General features: G+C 40.6%; 2 protein-coding genes across 2 annotated transcripts; both read left to right on the plus strand.

Annotated features, from left to right (window-relative positions):
* Positions 1–2,641: 2,641 nt before the first annotated feature.
* LOC140546686 (centrosomal protein of 55 kDa-like) lies at positions 2,642–10,378 on the plus strand. Its single transcript, XM_072670069.1, has 6 exons — positions 2,642–2,827; positions 3,396–3,668; positions 5,137–5,202; positions 5,412–5,562; positions 6,932–7,251; positions 8,982–10,378. Exons 1-6 carry the CDS (start codon positions 2,642–2,644, stop codon positions 9,402–9,404), a joined length of 1,419 nt encoding a protein of 472 aa, XP_072526170.1. The 3' UTR covers positions 9,405–10,378.
* A 2,127-nt stretch (positions 10,379–12,505) lies between these two features.
* Positions 12,506–15,192, plus strand: LOC140546687 (free fatty acid receptor 4-like). The gene is made up of 3 exons (XM_072670070.1): positions 12,506–13,051; positions 13,782–13,913; positions 14,731–15,192. Exons 1-3 carry the CDS (start codon positions 12,506–12,508, stop codon positions 15,094–15,096), a joined length of 1,044 nt encoding a protein of 347 aa, XP_072526171.1. The 3' UTR covers positions 15,097–15,192.
* Positions 15,193–18,202: the final 3,010 nt, after the last annotated feature.

An 18,202-nucleotide genomic window follows, 5' to 3' on the forward strand; every position in this document is an offset into this window, starting at 1 on the left:
ACGTTTATCGGCTTATCCTGTTTATGCCAACGTTAGCTCCAGCTAGTTAGCTAGCTAGCGACTTACATTGCAGCTCTAGTATTAATATAACAGCACGTTTGGCAAGAAATATCGATATTATTTGTGTATAAATGTATGAAATATGTAATAAATACTTATAATAAAGTTAGTTAGTTAGCTGGTAAGGGCAGGCCGGGCGGTGTTCTCTCAGAGGCTGGTGTCTAACATTACCCCACATGTAGCGCAGTTATCCTGTATTTATAATAGATTTGAGCAGATTTAGCTGTAGTTTCATCATTTATTCTTTTCATCAGTTATTTTTTATAATATTATTATTCTATGTTTTGCCAAAAAACATTCAGCTTCTGAATCCAACAAAACAGAACTTTAACCTTCACTTTTTAGGTCTGACCCAGGAGGCACTGGACTGAGAGGATCCACAGCAATACATAGAGCTTATTATTATTATTATTATTATTATTATTATTATAATTATTATTATTATTATCAGTATTATTATTATCATTATTATTATTATCATTATTATTATTATCATTATTATTATCAGTATTATTATTATTATCAGTATTATTATTATTATCATCAGTATTATTATTATTATCATCAGTATTATTATTATTATCAGTATTATTATTATCATTATTATTATTATTATCATTATTATTATTATTATCAGTATTATTATTATCATTATTATTATTATTATCATTATTATTATTATTATCAGTATTATTATTATTATCATCAGTATTATTATTATTATCAGTATTATTATTATTATCATCAGTATTATTATTATTATCAGTATTATTATTATCATTATTATTATTATTATCAGTATTATTATTATTATCAGTATTATCATTATTATTATTATTATTATCATTATTATTATTATTATCATTATTATTATTATTATCAGTATTATTATTATCATTATTATTATTATCATTATTATTATTATTATCAGTATTATTATTATCATTATTATTATTATTATCAGTATTATTATTATTATCAGTATTATTATTATTATTATTATCAGTATTATTATTATTATTATCAGTATTATTATTATTATCAGTATTATTATTATTATTATCATTATTATTATTATCATTATTATTATTATTATTATTATCATTATTATTATTATCATTATTATTATTATTATCAGTATTATTATTATTATTATCAGTATTATTATTATTATCAGTATTATTAGTAGTAGTAGTATTAGTATTATTAGTAGTAGTAGTATTAGTAGTAGTATTATTTGTAGTATTATTAGTAGTAGTATTAGTATTATTATTATTAGTAGTAGTAGTATTATTATTGTCATTATTATTAGTAGTAGTATTAGTAGTAGTATTATTTGTAGTATTAGTAGTAGTAGTAGTAGTATTAATAGTATTATTATTATTAGTAGTAGTAGTATTATTATTAGAAGTAGTAGTAGTAGTATTATTATTAGAAGTAGTATTAGTATTAGTAGTAGTATTAGTATTATTAGTAGTAGTAGTAGTAGTATTATTAGTAGTAGTATTATTATTAGTAGTAGTATTAGTATTATTATTAGTAGTAGTAGTAGTATTATTAGTAGTAGTATTATTATTAGTAGTAGTATTATTATTAGTAGTAGTAGTAGTATTATTAGTAGTAGTATTATTATTATTAGTAGTAGTAGTATTATTATTAGAAGTAGTAGTAGTAGTATTATTATTAGAAGTAGTATTAGTATTAGTAGTAGTATTAGTATTATTATTAGTAGTAGTAGTAGTAGTATTAGTAGTAGTATTATTATTAGTAGTAGTAGTAGTATTGTTATTATTAGTAGTAGTATTATTGTTGTTATTATTATTAGTAGTAGTAGTAGTATTGTTATTATTAGTAGTAGTAGTATTATTGTTATTATTATTATTATTAGTAGTAGTAGTAGTAGTATTATTAGTATTATTAGTAGTATTGTTATTATTAGTAGTAGTATTATTATTATTATTATTATTAGTAGTAGTAGTAGTAGTATTATTAGTATTATTAGTAGTATTATCATTATTAGTAGTAGTATTGTTATTATTAGTAGTAGTAGTATTATTGTTATTATTATTAGTAGTAGTAGTAGTAGTATTATTAGTAGTAGTATTAGTACTATTAGGATCTCATCTCTATGGTCTAAAATAAAATAGTAAGGATTAGACACTACATATTAATTACTGCTAAAATATGATGTAGCAGAAGTTCTGGTTATTTTACCACCATATTTACAATAATAATGTATGTAATGATGATTCAAATAATGAAGATATAAGACCATGCACCCAAACTGTTGCTTCTTGCACTTTTTTTTTTGGTTGTTATTTTAAAACTGTTAAGATAAATATTTAATCTTATGAATTATATAATTACTTATTTAGTTATAGAATAATTTATTAGCTAATTTAATTAATTATTATAATTATTTTATTATATTGACATTTTAAATAAGTATACTTTTGTAAATCAGGTCATTATTTCCCCTTCTGAACTTTTCCCAGTAAAGCATGTTCTAACCAGGGGTGCCTAAACCTTTGCAGTGCTGCAGCCTGCTGACCGGACTCTGTTTTCCAGACTCAGAACTACAATGGCTTCTAAATTCCCCAAACCGAAGGCCGTGACCCGGGCGGACGGGAAGGGCTCCAGTCCTCAGTCGGAGAGCGAGCTCAGTAAGCTCCGAAAGGAAAACGCCTACTTGAAAAAGACCCTGGAGGAACTTGCTTGTCAGAAGGGGGAGCCGTCAGACTCAGAAAACAACAAGCTCTTGTTGGAGGTAAGTGTAGAGTTTACCGCACTGCACTGCACTGCACTCTCACTTACAGACGAAGCAGTACATGAACAGCCGGAACATCAGAAAACTGTGTCAGAAGTATTTGGACACGCTACTTACATTTGGAACAGGCTTCTGGAAACTTCAGGCTTGAGCTGCTGACAGAAAAAGCAGGGCCAGACTCAGATAATCCAGATGTCTTGATCTTGAGATGGCAAGGTCAAACGTAGATGCTATACTTTGACTTCAGCTGTGGTGACCTTTTAGGACTGGTGGAGACTTCTTTACTCAGCTCATGGTCTGCTGAGATCTTCTTAAACCCCTTCCCAGACTCCTCTCTCTGCATCTCCAGAGAGATCTCTGGATCTGGCCATGGTGATCTTCTTCAGCCCTCACTTCAACCATCAATCCAGAGCAGACCAGACTAAACGTCTGAGGTTTAAATAAGACCCCAGACTCCTCCAGAATAATCCTCCCCAACCATGTTCTGATCATCTGCAGCTGATGTTCTGCTCCTGAGTCTGATTCTACACATTTAAAGGAGTATTTTTACATTTTCTTACACCCTCAGAGAATCCTAGCGTTGGAAACACTGAGGGAGAAGAACTCCCAGCAGATCCTGTCCAGAGATCAGGAGATCGCATCTCTCCGGCAGCAGCTTCGGTCGGACAGCGACGAGGCAGTGGTCGGCCTGGAGGCCCAGTTAAACCAGCAGAGACTGGAGGCAGAAATGAGAGAGAGACTATTTCAGCGTCTCAAGCTAGAGACAGAAGACGTGAAGAACAAGCTAGCAGCGGTATCTGCTAAATGCCAGGACCTAGAGAACAGGGAGTGTCCGGCTAAGGTAGGTCAGACTCTCATAGGTACTCAGACACAAACTTAGACAGGATGTGACGATGTCACTGGAAGCTTTTCACTGTTTTTAAACACAAGGTGGCAGCATTTGCACACCTGGTCTGCACTGCTGTAGAGAATCCTGCAATGTAAGCTAACCATACACTAGAACAGATGTATAAACTCCAGCCTCTAGCCCTGCAGTCTGCCTTTCTTACCCACATCAGTGAAAGAACGGGAGGTTCTGAAGAGCTCACTGACCTCCAGCGTGGTTCTGTATGTAATAGGAGACACCGCTGCACCAACAACAACAACAAGTCAGCTGGTGAAATTTAGATCTTCCCTCCTAGATCTTCCTCCATCAGCTGTGAGTGGTGTTATTATTGAACAGTGGAAGAGTTTAGGAGGAACAGCTCACAGAGAGCAGCTCAGTGTCCACCGAGTGTCTGTCAGACCACGTAAAGTTACAGAGCGGGGTCAGGGCCGAGTGCTGAGCTCAGAGCAGAGTGCAGAAAAGCCTCCAACTGACTCAGTAACTGCAGCAGAGCTCCAGACCTGCTGCTGCTGCTGGTAGAGCTTAGAGCAAAGAGGGATCAGCTCCATATTAATAATGTAAATGGGTTTAGAATGAGAGGTCAGAAAAGCTCCTGTATGTGTCCCAATACTTTTGTCCATATAGTAAGGGCTTGGCAATGAGCCGAGTGGTTAAATCAGGTGGGTTGGGAGCAGTGAACGCAGGAGCTTTCCATGACCAGGTTTTAGAAACACTGGATTGCTGTCTATGTACCCGTACTAGTAAACAGTAAAGCCACTTTTTCATTCCTCCACCCTTTTCCAAGGGTGTCAGTCCTTCTCTGCACAGGGAAGGAAAGAAGAAGTGGGAACATGGGATTGATTACCGAGCTCTACAGTCATTCCTTAACCAGATGCCAGATGTTCTGTTCATTATTTACGACAGCTGAAGCTGTGCATGGGAAGGAGCTATCGCAGTAACCTGTGTTGTTGGTTTAGATATAACAGAAGTGACTGTCCAGGGCAGTAGCATAAACATCTGCTCAGCTCCTCATACAGGACTCTCAGAATCTGCTTGGAGGTTAACTGTTGTTACAGATGTGCAAATGTACACACACACACACAGCTTGTCTAGTCCCTGTAGAGAAGTACTGCCCATAGAATAGGACTCTTGTGAACCTATCGGCACCATGCTGCCTAATGTGAGGTGTGGGCTGGAGGGGTATAAAGCCCCTCAAAATCTAGTAGAAAACCTTCTTTCTGGAGCGTAGAGAAACAAAAGAAGGATAAACTCTTTTTAATAGCCTTCATTCCAGAAGAAACAATGAATGAGGAGGTGTCCCAATACTTTTGTCCAAATTGTACTGTATATGCACTGTTTAATAGTGTTTAAAATAAAAAATAAGGCCCTTCCCAAATGTGAAGACTCACGGAATCACACTGATTCTTTCTCTTTTTTTGACTAGAGTGGCACCACAGATGGTCCGTCCACCACCAGAGACGCCGCAGTGATCCAGGAACACCTGAAAGACGTGAGTGTGATGTCACATACCGGAGGCGCCTCCTCACCATGGCGACCATTTCATCTCTTTCATAATCGCATAATCACAACATCCTGTTGTGGTGTGACAGGAATGTACGATGCATGGTGCAAGATCTGTTGGAGAAGCTTTCCTCCAGAGAAAGCTCCTCACAGAGTCCTTGATGTGCCTTCTGTCCTCTTTTCTGTGCTGTTGAAAAGGCCTTGGAGAAGAACCAGCAGTGGCTTGCTTACGATCAGCAGAGGGAGGCCTATGTGAAGGCAGTGCTGGAAAGAACATGCCACCTGGAGCAGCAGCTGAATCAGGCTAATGAAGCTCTCCAGCTGAAACACGAAGAGGCCAGTTGTGAAGGTTAATTACAGGGCTTGGCAAAGTATTACGATATTTGATTAGAAAATGCAGTATATATCCTTACATTTACTCTACATTCACGTTAAAGGCATTTAGCGGACACTCTTCTCCAGAGCGACTTACAAAAGAGCTTCACTGTTCACTCAAAAAACACCCTTAGCTAGTTTATATACCCTTAGACTCTACTAAATACAGAAGTCAGTCTGGAGACACAGTACTCTACACACTCTACACTCTGCACACCAAGTCCTCTCAGAAGAGGAGGAGGGTCTTCAGTCTGGGTTTGAAGACAGCGAGCGTTGGATTCTGCTGTTCGGACACCCAGGGGAAGTTCGTCCCACCACTTCGGTGCAGGACAGAAAAAAGTCTGGACGCTCGTCTTCTGTGGATCTTAAAGGATGGCGGGTCGAGCCGAGCCGTACTTGAAGCTGGAAGGGCTCTTGGTGCAGATCGGCTTTTGACCATCGCCTCAAGTACGGAGGGGCTGGCTGGTCCAGAGTCAGGGGCTTGAATCTAATGACCTGGGCAGCAGCTACAGGAAGCCAGTGAGGAGAGGATGCAGCAGAGGAGCTGAGCTTGCTGCATTCTGGATAAGTTGCAGAGGGGCCTGATGGTGCGCAAAGGGAGACCAGCTGGAAGGGAGCTGGAGTAATCAAGCCTTGAAGTGCCAGTAGTAGAGTAGAATAGAGTAGAATAATAAAATCAGGAGCATAATTTAAATGGTACATTTATCATGAAACGTTCAGAGACATCTTTAAATCTATAAAGCCTGTATTGACAAATACTTGCCAGAAGTCTTTAAACCTGATGTATTTATTTGATCATTTAAATTAAATAATTGAATAATTTGCATATATGACTTTAATTTTGTATCATATTTGATACTAAACCACTGCTAACGCACCACTGGAGCTTAACACCTTGGAGGAAAATGCTAACTGCCAGTTTTGTTACAGAACAGACGCCTGAGTCATGGGGGGAGAGGGAGAGCCATCCTTCCGACCCAGAGATAGTAAGGCTGATTAAGCTCTCTAGGAATTGCAGCCACAGATTGCTGCAGTTTCACCGGGGATTGGTGCGCCTCTCTGGAGCTTCCATTCTGACCGTCAGATCATCAGAAAATCAATTAATGACAGGCAGATAGATATGTACATTTAATTTAAATAAAATAATTGACATATTTGCATATTTTATATCATATTTAAACTAGGGTTCGATTCCCCCTCCAGGCAAACCAACCACACTACACCAATAAGAGTCCCAACTCTACCTTCTCTAAGATGATTCACATGTAAGAGCTCTGGATAAGAGCAGCAGACTGTGTATTCTTCAGTGTGAGCACTGTGATCTTCACCACCATATTTTGCAGTAAAACAAGCAGTGGAGAAGCAGCAGCAGCACTATGAGGAGCTCCTGGACTTGGTGCGAGATCAGCTGGAGGAAGAACAGAAGCGAGTGGCCCAGGGTAAGAGGCAGCTGAGTCGACTGCAGCAGCAGTGTGAGGACAGGCAGCAGGACTTGGTGGAAACAAGGCAGCAGCTGCAGGCTGAGCACCTCCGGGGCAAGAAGAAGCTGCAGGAGGAGAGGAGGCGCTCAGGTGAGTGCATGGAGCGTCTACATGCCGAGCTGGACGGTGTCAGCGCCAGGCTGGAGGAGGAGAGGCTGAGGTCTGCAGAGCTTCAGCAGCAGGTAACACTCTTGCTTTTGCCCAGTTATCTCCACAATATAGTCAATTCTAATTCCCCCACACTATCTAATACTCCTATCATACAGTGCTACCAGTGCTGGGAAGGTGAAGGCTACCATGTGCTTGCTCAGTCATGTGAAGCTCCAGCCGATCTTTACAAAATGCCGTTAACGCACCAGTAAACATATGTAGATATAGATAGACAGGCAGGCAGACAGACAGACAGACAGACAGAGAGACAGATAGACATATAGAGAAGGAGATAGAAATAGAGAGTTTGACAGACAGACAGACAGATAGACAGATAGATAGATATGTGGATAGATATGTGGATATAAATAGACAACCAGATAGACAGAGAGATAGACAGACAGACAGAGACAGATCGATAGACACATAAAGAGACAGACAGAGAGACACAGACAGACAGACAGACAGATGAACATAATGATAAACAGACAAGACAGAGAGACAGACAGACACAGAGAAGGAGATAAAAATAGAGAGTTTGACAGGCAGAAAGACAGACAGACAGACAGACAGACAGATAGATAGATAGATAGATAGATAGATAGATAGATAGATATGTGGATATAAATAGACAACCAGATAGACAGAGAGATAGACAGACAGACAGAGACAGATCGATAGACACATAAAGAGACAGACAGAGAGACAGACAGACAGACAGACAGATGAACATAATGATAAACAGACAAGACAGAGAGACAGACAGACACAGAGAAGGAGATAAAAATAGAGAGTTTGACAGGCAGAAAGACAGATAGATAGATAGATAGATAGATAGATAGACAGACAGGCAGGCAGGCAGGCAGACAGGCAGATATGTGGATATACATAGACAACCAGATAGTCAGATCGACAGAGAGATAGACAGAGACAGATCAATAGACACATAAAGAGACAGAAATAGAGAGGTAGACAGACAGAGAGACTGACAGACATACAGATACATAGACAGACAGACAAATTGATAGACTGACAGAGAGACAGATAGACAGAGAGGCAGACAGACAGATAAATGGCAGATAGATAAACAGACAGACAGACAGATAGACAGATGTTTGGTGTGAAGTTTTAAACAGTCCAGTCACTACTTGTATGTAAATGTATGTGGAACTGTGCTCATGTTTATTTCATCAAGGTGAACCTTCTCCAGAAATCCTTGCTCAATTACCATGAGGAGCAGAACCGAGTGTCAGTGTTAGAGCAGCAGGTACGAACAGGGAGACGTCTCTGCAGTGCCGTTAATGACTAATGACTGAATAATTAATGATTAATGACTCAAAGTAAAAGTATCCATTGTTTAAATTAAACCACATGTTCTTCTCTAAACCTCATGCTCATCTAGAGAAAACCACACATCTAACATAGGGGCTGACTGACGTATCTGGGCCAGGGCCCTTACATGGGATTAAAATAGGCTCTGTTTAGTTATCAGGTGTTTTTTACAAGCTTAAATTAGACTTGGTTAACCAATAAATATCATTCTGCATAGCCGGTGTGTTTTCCTAGATACAGATTTAGTAAAGCTGGCGGTTACCAGTTAAATGACCACATCCACTGACCAGATCACGTATTACTATACCCAGTTGGTTTAGTGCAGCTGAGGAAATGGTAAAGTCTAAATTTAAAGCTTGAGCTCTCAATAGATGGGTTTCATCCATCTGTTCTGTCACAGGACAATAATTATTTATTTGCCCACCCACAGATTCAGATGTCCGCCAAAGATCTGGAGGACGAGAAGCGTGATAATCACCATCTCCAACGGCAACTTTACAGAGTTTTGAAGGAGCTGCGAAAAGCCAAGGACCAAGTGGCGAGACTAGAATCTGAGGTAAGAAGTGGGTTGGCTCAGAAAGGCGTCCACCACACGGACGAAGACATGTCTGAACTGGGAACTGATGAGTCCTGTGTTTGTGGACCACAGAAAGCACAGAGAGAGAGTCCCTCATCTGAGCGGAGTGACTGCAATAAACGGGAGAGGGAGGAAAGTCAACAGAGCTTCACCTCACCCACAAGAGCACACAGTCTGCTGGACGAGAGCTTTCTGGAGTGTCCTAATTGCAGAGCTCAGTATCCAACCAGTCGCCATAGAGAGCTTCTTGTACATATTGACCAGTGCTTTGAATAAGCAGATGTTAGCACCTGTTACCATAGTTATATACATAGTATAAATCAAACGGTTATATACTATTCATGTTCACTTTTTCTTCTTTATTTTTATTTGAAAAACGATAACATTAAAACAATTATATTGCATATATATATATATATATATATATATATACACAGTTCTACACAGAAGTTATAGGCACCTAAGCTCATTATTTAAAGTCAAGTCTCTCAGCAGTCAGAGAGTTTTACTGTAGAAACTCCAGATCCCATTATAAGAGATGCAGCTAAACATAAATACTTATTATTTATGCTAATATTAGTGTTTTACTGAGCTAATAAACACTTACTGCCCAGATAAGAACCTTTTTTCTTTTGCTCAGTACTGCGTGTCAAATGTTTGGACACACATGGTTGATGTGATGATCATTATCATGTAAAAAACATCTTATCCAAATGCTGTGGTGACCATATTTTTGTTTTTATAAAAGAAAACACTTGGGACCCACGAGTATCCACCGTAGAAACACCTCTCAAACAGTATGATAATGTACGTTAATACACACATTTACTCATTTAGCAACAGACCAATAATAATAATAATAATAATAATAATAATAATATTAGCCTATATGACCAAATCACCTCCTTTCAGCTCAACCTACAACTTGGACCTACTGAAACCCCCCAGCCACAACATCCTAACTACGGTGAATGCCCGTGTATGTGTGTGTGTGTCCAGTGTTTATTTTTATTGACAGCAAAAATATGGTCACCCTAACGTCTGGATCACATGGTTTTCAGATGATGATCAGCACATATTCAACCAGGTGTGTCCAAACCCTTGACTGGTCTTGTATGTATATATACAGTGTATTATTTAGAGTATATCATTTTCTACGATGTGTAGTTGTTCAGATCTGTTGCAGTATGTTGATTTACACAGTGATGTTAGGAGAAGGACAGTACCTGCTGTCTCTTCATTGTTTTAGTTTGGAGTTAATTAAACAGTGTTTGGTTACTTGGGTTGGTCATTTTTTCTTCTCCTGCAGATGGAGTCAGTTAGGATGTTTAGGTTCTGCATTTTCTGCTTAAAGCTGTTTCTGTTCTTATGGATTAATTACGCGTCTCTTTTTGCCTAATGAAGAACATGCTGAGGGCCTTTTCTAGTGCACACCATGGTGCTCAGACTATGTTATGCTGTGTTACGTAATCAGATCATTGTCGTTTTAATGCAGAGCGTCTCTGATACCCGACTCTAAGGTGGAATTTAGGGTGAAATTATCTACAGTTGAAAGCAGAAGTTTACATACACTATATAAAAAAAGACACATATAGAAAGAGCTCAGGAAGGAGACAGGTTCTGTGTCCCAGAGGTGAACGTGCTTTGGCCTGAAATGTGCCCAAATCAACCCAAGAACAAAAGCAAAAGACCTTGTGAAGATGCTGAAGCTGGTATGAGTGTCATTATCTACAGTGAAAGCGAAGTGTAGTGTGAACTGTATCGACATGGGCTAAAAGGCCAGGAAGAAGCCATTACTCCAAAAGAAACATAAAAAAGATTAATGTTTGCAAATGCACAGACCTAGAGACATGTCCTGTGGTCTGGCGAAACTACACTTGAACTGTATAATCACCAAAGCAGCTTTACATAATTAGTAATTAATAAAAGAGCTGGAGGAAGAAACTTTGGGAGGAACCAAGACTCACAACGGGGACCCGACCCGTCCTCCTCTGATCAGAACTATTTATTAATTATTGATAAAAGTCACCAAACCATCTATAGTGTTGAACTGCTCTGATCATCATAATATATTAATCATGGTGTAGTAGAACCTAATATAGTTGGTCAGAGTAATGATAGTTAATAGTGGTGATATTAATAGTGGCAGATAGTTAAGAATCCATGTTTAGAGGAGAAGTGGGGAAGCTTGCAAGCCTGAGAACACCATCCCAACTGTGAAACACGGGGGTGGCAGCATCATGCTGTGGTGTTGTTTTGCTGCAGGAGGGACTGGTGCACTTCACAGAATAGACATATGGCATCATGAGAACATTATGTGGAAATACTGAAGCAACATCTCAAGACATCGGCCAGGAAGTCAAAGCTTGGGCGCAAATGGGTCTTCCAAATGGACGATGACCCGAAACATACTGCCAAACTGGTTACAAAGTGGCTGAAGGAGAACAAAGGCAATGTTTTGGAGTGGCCATCACAAAGCCCTGATCTCAATCCTATTGAAAATTCATGGGCAAAGCTGAAAAAAGGCATGTTTGAGTAAGGTGGCCTACAAACAGGGCTCAGTTACACCAGTTCTGTCAGGAGGAATGTGCCAAAATTCCCATTTGTGAGAAGCTTGTGGAAGGATGTCCAAAACGTTTGACCCAAGTCATACAGTTTAAGGGCAATGGTATCAAATATTAATGAAATGTATTTAAATATTTGTAAATAATACAAATTCCCTCTTATATTATTCTGGCATTTAGCAAATAGAAATAATTTAGGTAATCCTAATTGACCTGAAATGGAAAAAGTTTATTCTGATTTCATGTCAGACGTAAACTTCTGGTTTCAACTGTAAATCTAAGCTCAGAGATGTTACTGTTCTATTGAGGAACCTTTAAAGGAGCCTAAAAGAACCTGTTGGAAGAAATGTAGGTCTAAAATGTAAACAGCTATGATGCTAATGGAGATTAAAATCCAATTTCATAAAGAGACCCTTCTGCAAATATACTCTGGAACGACTCAAAAGGCACATTAAGACACTAATGTATTTACCAAGCAGAGTAAGTGCAATAAATGGCCACTTTTTTAGAAACACCTCTGTCGTCAAGGAGATTCCCATAGCTTTGTTGCCCTTTAGAGAAGATATAAATCTATAACTCCATCAAATTTACTTTTTTACTAGATAAAAAACCTCTGTGGTTCAAGCCTGGTGCCACCATCCATCCATCCATCTATCTATCTGTGGCAAAAGGCAGTTAAAGAGAATGATGATGAGGTCATGAATGGTGTGCAGTCTGGGCAGGTGACAGGTGGAGTTACATTAAAAGGGAGGGCACAAAGCCATCTGACATGACTCTGCAAAGGATCCCAGCTCCAGAAGGTTGTTCTCAAGGATGTCGCTCTCGCCAGACCTCGGGGCCTACCCCCTCCATCCCCACGTTTACAACTTCTCCTACTTCTCCTTCTTCTCCGAGCTCAAGCATTCTCACTGGTCAGTGACCATGGTCGAGACTTTGGTTCAGATGGCCATTTTTCTGGTCTCTGTGGTCAGCAACATCGGTGCCTTTTCGCTGGTCGTCCAAGAGAGGAGGCAGTCCGACAGCACGCTCTTCACCCTGAACCTCTTCCTGGCGGACCTTCTGTTTGTCAGTACCATCCCCCTTGTCATCACTGTGAGGTGGACGGAGGCATGGAGGCTTGGCCCCACCACCTGCCGCATTGTGATGTACTTCATCTGCTTGAGCGGAAGTGTGACCATCATGACGCTGGCTGCCATCGGTATGGAGAGACTGTTGGCCATCTTGAAGATGGAGGCTACGCCCAGCCTGAATCCTAGAAGAGCTTCAGGAGTGCTGCTTTTCATCTGGCTCTTCACCGCAATTGCATTGTTACCTCTGTGTCTGTTCTCCAGTGTGGTGACAGTCATCTCTTTTGAACAGGTTAACCCCGTTCCTTCAGTCCTTTTGTTTTTAATTTGACAGTGAGGCAACCATCCAATTAACATCTAGGCACATACACTGTATGGACAAAAGTATTGGGACACCTGCTCATTGTTCATTGTTTTGCCTGAAATGTAGGGTATTAAAAAGAGTTTATCCAGCTTTTGTTGGAGTAACTGTCTCTACTGTCCAGAGAAGGAGACATTGTACTAGTTTTTAAAGGAGCATTGCTGTGAGGATTTGATTGCATTCACCAACAGTGTTCCCATCATCCCCAACTCAGCACTATGCATAATTCCAGAGAAGTTCACAGTTTTTCCACTGCTCCACAGCTCAATGCCCCTCTAGCCCACGGCTGGCATTAGGTTCATGTTGATCTGCTCCATAGAGTCCCGTTATATTGTGAGTCCTTCTCTACAGGGACTAGACAAGCAGGGTGTGTGCCTTTGTACATCAGTGTCAGCAATGGGTGCAAGTTAAAGTAGCTGAATGCATTAATTAGAAGGAGTGTCCACAAACATTTGTCCATATAGTAGTAGTAAGTATTGATCATAACTCCAAATGAGCATAGAGGATAGGACAGACCCACTGAGTCACTCAAGGTAGGCGGGTTCTCCTCCAATGGCAACCCTGAAGGCAACCTGGAGAGCGTCTACTGGTGGCCAGTGGAGCAGGGCGTTGTCCTATCAATGTTGCAGACTGCAAAATGACCCCATGTCTTTGTTCACAGAGAGAAATGCAGATATGTACCCTAATGTGGCCCAATGTGAAGGGTGAGGTCATATGGAACACCACGTTTCTTGTATTAGGCTATCTTCTCCCTGGCGCTGGCATTGTGGTCAGTTACGGCAAAATCCTGCAGGTAAACGAGAACCGTTTAATGCGTTTCCTTTTTCCTGGTGTGATAACAATCCCTGTATCTGCGTCAAACATTGGTTTCCAGCACTGGCAGAGGAGGAACCAAATTGCCCTTTTATCAAGCAGCCCATTTTTATTGCCATGGATTTTATGTAATCATTGCTGTAAACAACCATAAAAACAGCTTATCATGAATGTGCCCTCTTAGCGACGGGCAGACCACTTCTCCATGGAAAGAGGGACCAGATGTCAGGATATGGTCTTGTCTGGAGTCCTTTTTTGTCCTGCAAAATTAAGTTTGTGGCAATTTAGCCGCCAGTTGAGCTCCGCTGAGAATCGCTCCTTTGTAGGGTAAGCTTTTATTACCTGTACTTTAGTGCTGGAGACCCTTCATGAGCTTAATCAGGTGGTCAAATACAATAATGCTGGACGCTCTGAGTGGCTCAGCGGTCTGATGATCTTTGCCATCATGAACCAGAGGCAAAGAGAGCACAATTGGTGGTGCTCTCTCTGGGTAGGTAGATAGAGCTCTTTCCCCCTCATCACTGTTAAGTGATGTTGGCCGGCACAGGCACTGCACAGGCTGCAGTGGTGGAACAGGGTACCCTGTTGGAAAAGAGGCGGTGGCTGGCTTTGCATGTATCGGAGGAGACATGTGTTAAGTCCTTACCCTCCCAGAGTCGGGAGCATTGGCAGTACTAGCACTAGGGGGAGCTACGAACGGGTGGGTTAATTGGGAGTACCAATCAGCAATGCTCAGGTGGCCTGGTGTTGAGAACTTGAGAATTTACACACTTCACTTTTCTCCCTTTTTTACACAGATCAGGCAGAACTCCGAAAAGAGGCTCCACAGCACCACTTCACAAAGATGCACCCACCCATGCCCAGTGTCCAAGCGAGACTACAGACTCTTCCGTACACTCCTTATCCTCATGGTATCGTTCTTCGTCATGTGGAGCCCCATCTTTATTTTCATCTTCCTCATCCTTGTACACAACTTACAAGTGGATGTACACATCACCTCCAGAATGTTCTTCTGGGTGGTGACCTTCACTATGGCTAATTCAGCCCTGAACCCAGTCCTCTATAGCGTATACCAGCTGAGGCATAGCTGGCAAAAGCTGTGCGGTACCAAGGAGGTCTCAACAGGTGAACGAGCTGTTGATGAAACCCAGGAAAAGAAGTGACACTAGATCTATTGTCTACTTATTCTCATGATATTCAGATTAAGGACAAAAGTATTGGGACACCTGCTCATTCAGTGTTTCTTCTGAAATCAAGGCTATTAAAAATAGGTGATCCTGCTATTGTTGGAGTGACTGTCTCTACTGTCCAGAGAAGAAGACTTTCTACTAGATTTTGGAGGAGCATTGCTGTGAGAATTTGATTGCATTCAGGTTAGTGAGGTCAGGATGTTCACCAGGATGATCACCACTCCAACTCATCCCAAACTGAGATGCTGTGGGGGGCTTTATACTCCTCTAGACCACACCTGGCATTAGGCATGGTGCTATGTTGACCTGCTCCAGAGAGTCCTATTCTACTGCCAGTACTTTTCTACCGGGACTAGACAAGCTGTGAGTGTGTGCATTTGCACAAATGTGTCAACAATGGGGGTTACCTTAGGAGTACCATCTCCACACAATGGACCTTTGTGTCTCATGGCCATTGAGTGTTGAAATCATCTTGATTTTGCCCATAAAGCTGACAGGGGGCTGCACAGGCCACCTGCTGAAGAAAGCCTGCCTTCTAGTGGTGACACAGTGCAGATGACGCCTCAGCTGTATTACCCTGAGAAAACAAGAGGAGAAACAACATTAGAGCTTCATTCTTCAACAGCCTCATATCTGCTGAAGGTCTGGTAGTATACCTGTTCTTTGGAGCTTCAGGAGCACTATGGAAAATAAGGTGACGCCTGTCTTGAGGGTAAAGACATTCAACTACTATTAAGTTGCACCTAGTGTTGACACAGATGTGCAAATGCACACACACACACACACAACTTGTCTAGTCCCTGTAGAGAAGCACAACCACTAGAATAGGACTCTGGAGCAGATTAACTTGAACCTATTGGCTCCATGCTGTCTAATGCCAGGCATGGGCTAGAGGAGTGGTATGAAGCCCCCCAGCCTTGAGGAGCTGTGGAGCAGTGGAAGAACTGTGTTCTCTGGAATGATGGTGGTGAAGCTCCATATAGTACTTTTGGATTGAGTCGGTGGGATGATTATCCAACATCCTGACCTTGAACACTGCTCTTGCCGCTGAATGCGGTCAAATCCTCAGCAATACAGCTGTCCTCCTACAAAATCTAGTAGGAAGTCTTCTTCTCTGGACAGTAGAGACAGTTACTCCAATAAAAGCAGGATCAGCTCTTTTTAATCGCCTTGATTGCCAGAGAAACAATGAATGAGCAGGTGTCCCAATACTTTTGTCCATATAGTGTATATATAGATATTTAAAGGGTTATCGTAGCTGTAGCGGCACAGTTGGTAAAATCCGTTATGGCAGGTAGCAGCTGCCGTCACAACAGAACCGTTGGCAAGTATCTAGCACTCAGACAGCTGGTATCTGACTAGCACTCGTTAAAAGTATCTAGCACTCATGGCTGAAACATGCGTAGACATTTGGGTTTGAGCTCAAAAGATGCTCATGAGCAGATCTTTTCTCACTTGCTGTGGAGGTCAGTCTTGGTCTCATCATGAAACTTCATTAAAACCTTCAGAACTTTGGCGCCTCGTCTCTCTATCCCTTTGCGAATTCCTTTCCCGGCCTTCCAGCTCTCCAGTTCTCATGTCTGCTCCCAAGGCCATCCTGAAGTCGTCACTGGCTGTTGTTTATGGGGTTTTCTTTAGTTCTCACAATGTGTTCAGAGTCAATAGTTTCTTTCTTTCTCAGGCCATGAGGTCGTAGAGTGTCCCATTTCTTATTGTGGTGTTCCAGGGGTGCTCACAAGTGCCCTCTATTTGATGAAGACCAAGTTGCAAATTCTTTGAGATACATCGGTTTCAGAGTTGTTTTGAGCAATGCATGCTATATACAGTAGTATATCGTATATAATGTATGTGTTACAAGAGTAAGAGGAATCAGAACTGTACACTTGTCCAGATGAAATATGACGAATCAGTCTGAAAGCCTGAACCTTCCTCCCACATTCTGGATCCTTAGTCTTCCAAAGAACTCGGAGAACATCCAGCTGTGCAGAGAGGGAGAAATAATTCAATAAGTATCTCAGAGCACGCAAACAAAGGTTTAGTACGACACTCTTGTAAGACATTACTGGGAACGCTTTAAAGACTGGAAGTAAACAGACTGTCGTGAGGGATGTGGCATCAAAAATATGACATTTTAGTGCAGAGTTGAACCAAATTTACCAAAAAGCACCAAAATTAGTCAAAGTTATACCCATACTAGAAACTTCAGATGTAAGAAGCTTTTCTCTAAGGGAAAATTAATAGCGTTTTTTCAAAAAGTGACAAAAAAAACTAAAAATTCATTAACTAGCACGGACAAACTGAGGAAATGTATCAATAACATTAAAAACGAGACTCGTCTGTAAACTAAATACGATCAGTAACCAGGTCTTTCTTCAATTAAATGATTTAATTTATTCAGTTAAATTGAAATTAATTTCCAGAGGCTTTTCACAACAAATTTTGTCACAAAGCAGCTTTACAGAGATCCATGTCCGAGACTCTTTTAAGCAATTCAGAGGAAGAAACCTTGAGAGGAACCAAGACTCAAAGGGGAACCCATCCTCCTCTGGATGGGTCGACACCGGATAATAACAAAAAAACATAAATGATGTGGAATCTAGACAATGAAAAATCCTGCACCTTATACTTGGGGTAACACAAAGGGCCCACCCCCCTATCCCAATCACCCAAATACAATACAACCTCTTTACCAGAGTCATCAGCTTGGCACTTCCCTCCATCAGTGCTCCATCGCTGGGTTAAGCTCACCTCAACCACCAAGTACTTTACTGGTACTGGCTTGACAAGGATCCAGAAGCACTGTGTTCATGGTCCATTGTCTCAACCGTCAATTAACCAGACCTACGGAAGAAATTAGCCAATACTCTAACAAAATACTACAAGATCCTACATATCGCTGCTGTCCAGTGAAAACCATGCATCTCTATAAAATCTGTTATGGCACAAAAGAACCGTTGCCAAGTATCTAGCACTCAGACAGCTGGTCTGACTAGCACTTGTTAAAAGTATCTAGCACTCATGGCTGAAACATGTGTAGACGTTTGGGTTTGAGCTCAAAACACGATCATGAGCAGATCTT

Source organism: Salminus brasiliensis, chromosome 24 (assembly GCF_030463535.1).
Source record: "Salminus brasiliensis chromosome 24, fSalBra1.hap2, whole genome shotgun sequence".
Lineage (NCBI taxonomy): Eukaryota > Metazoa > Chordata > Actinopteri > Characiformes > Bryconidae > Salminus > Salminus brasiliensis.

What these genes read in the sequence shown, in the direction of transcription:
- LOC140546686 (XM_072670069.1), top strand. Translation starts at nt 2,642, where the DNA reads ATGGCTTCTAAATTCCCCAAACCGAAGGCCGTGACCCGGGCGGACGGG. An exon ending in ACAACAAGCTCTTGTTGGAG is followed by an intron (nt 2,828 to 3,395) that starts GTAAGTGTAGAG and finishes TTACACCCTCAG; the next exon opens with AGAATCCTAGCGTTGGAAAC. An exon ending in CTGCAGAGCTTCAGCAGCAG is followed by an intron (nt 7,252 to 8,981) that starts GTAACACTCTTG and finishes GCCCACCCACAG; the next exon opens with ATTCAGATGTCCGCCAAAGA.
- LOC140546687 (XM_072670070.1), top strand. Translation starts at nt 12,506, where the DNA reads ATGTCGCTCTCGCCAGACCTCGGGGCCTACCCCCTCCATCCCCACGTT. An exon ending in CAGTCATCTCTTTTGAACAG is followed by an intron (nt 13,052 to 13,781) that starts GTTAACCCCGTT and finishes CTTTGTTCACAG; the next exon opens with AGAGAAATGCAGATATGTAC. An exon ending in GTTACGGCAAAATCCTGCAG is followed by an intron (nt 13,914 to 14,730) that starts GTAAACGAGAAC and finishes TTTTTTACACAG; the next exon opens with ATCAGGCAGAACTCCGAAAA.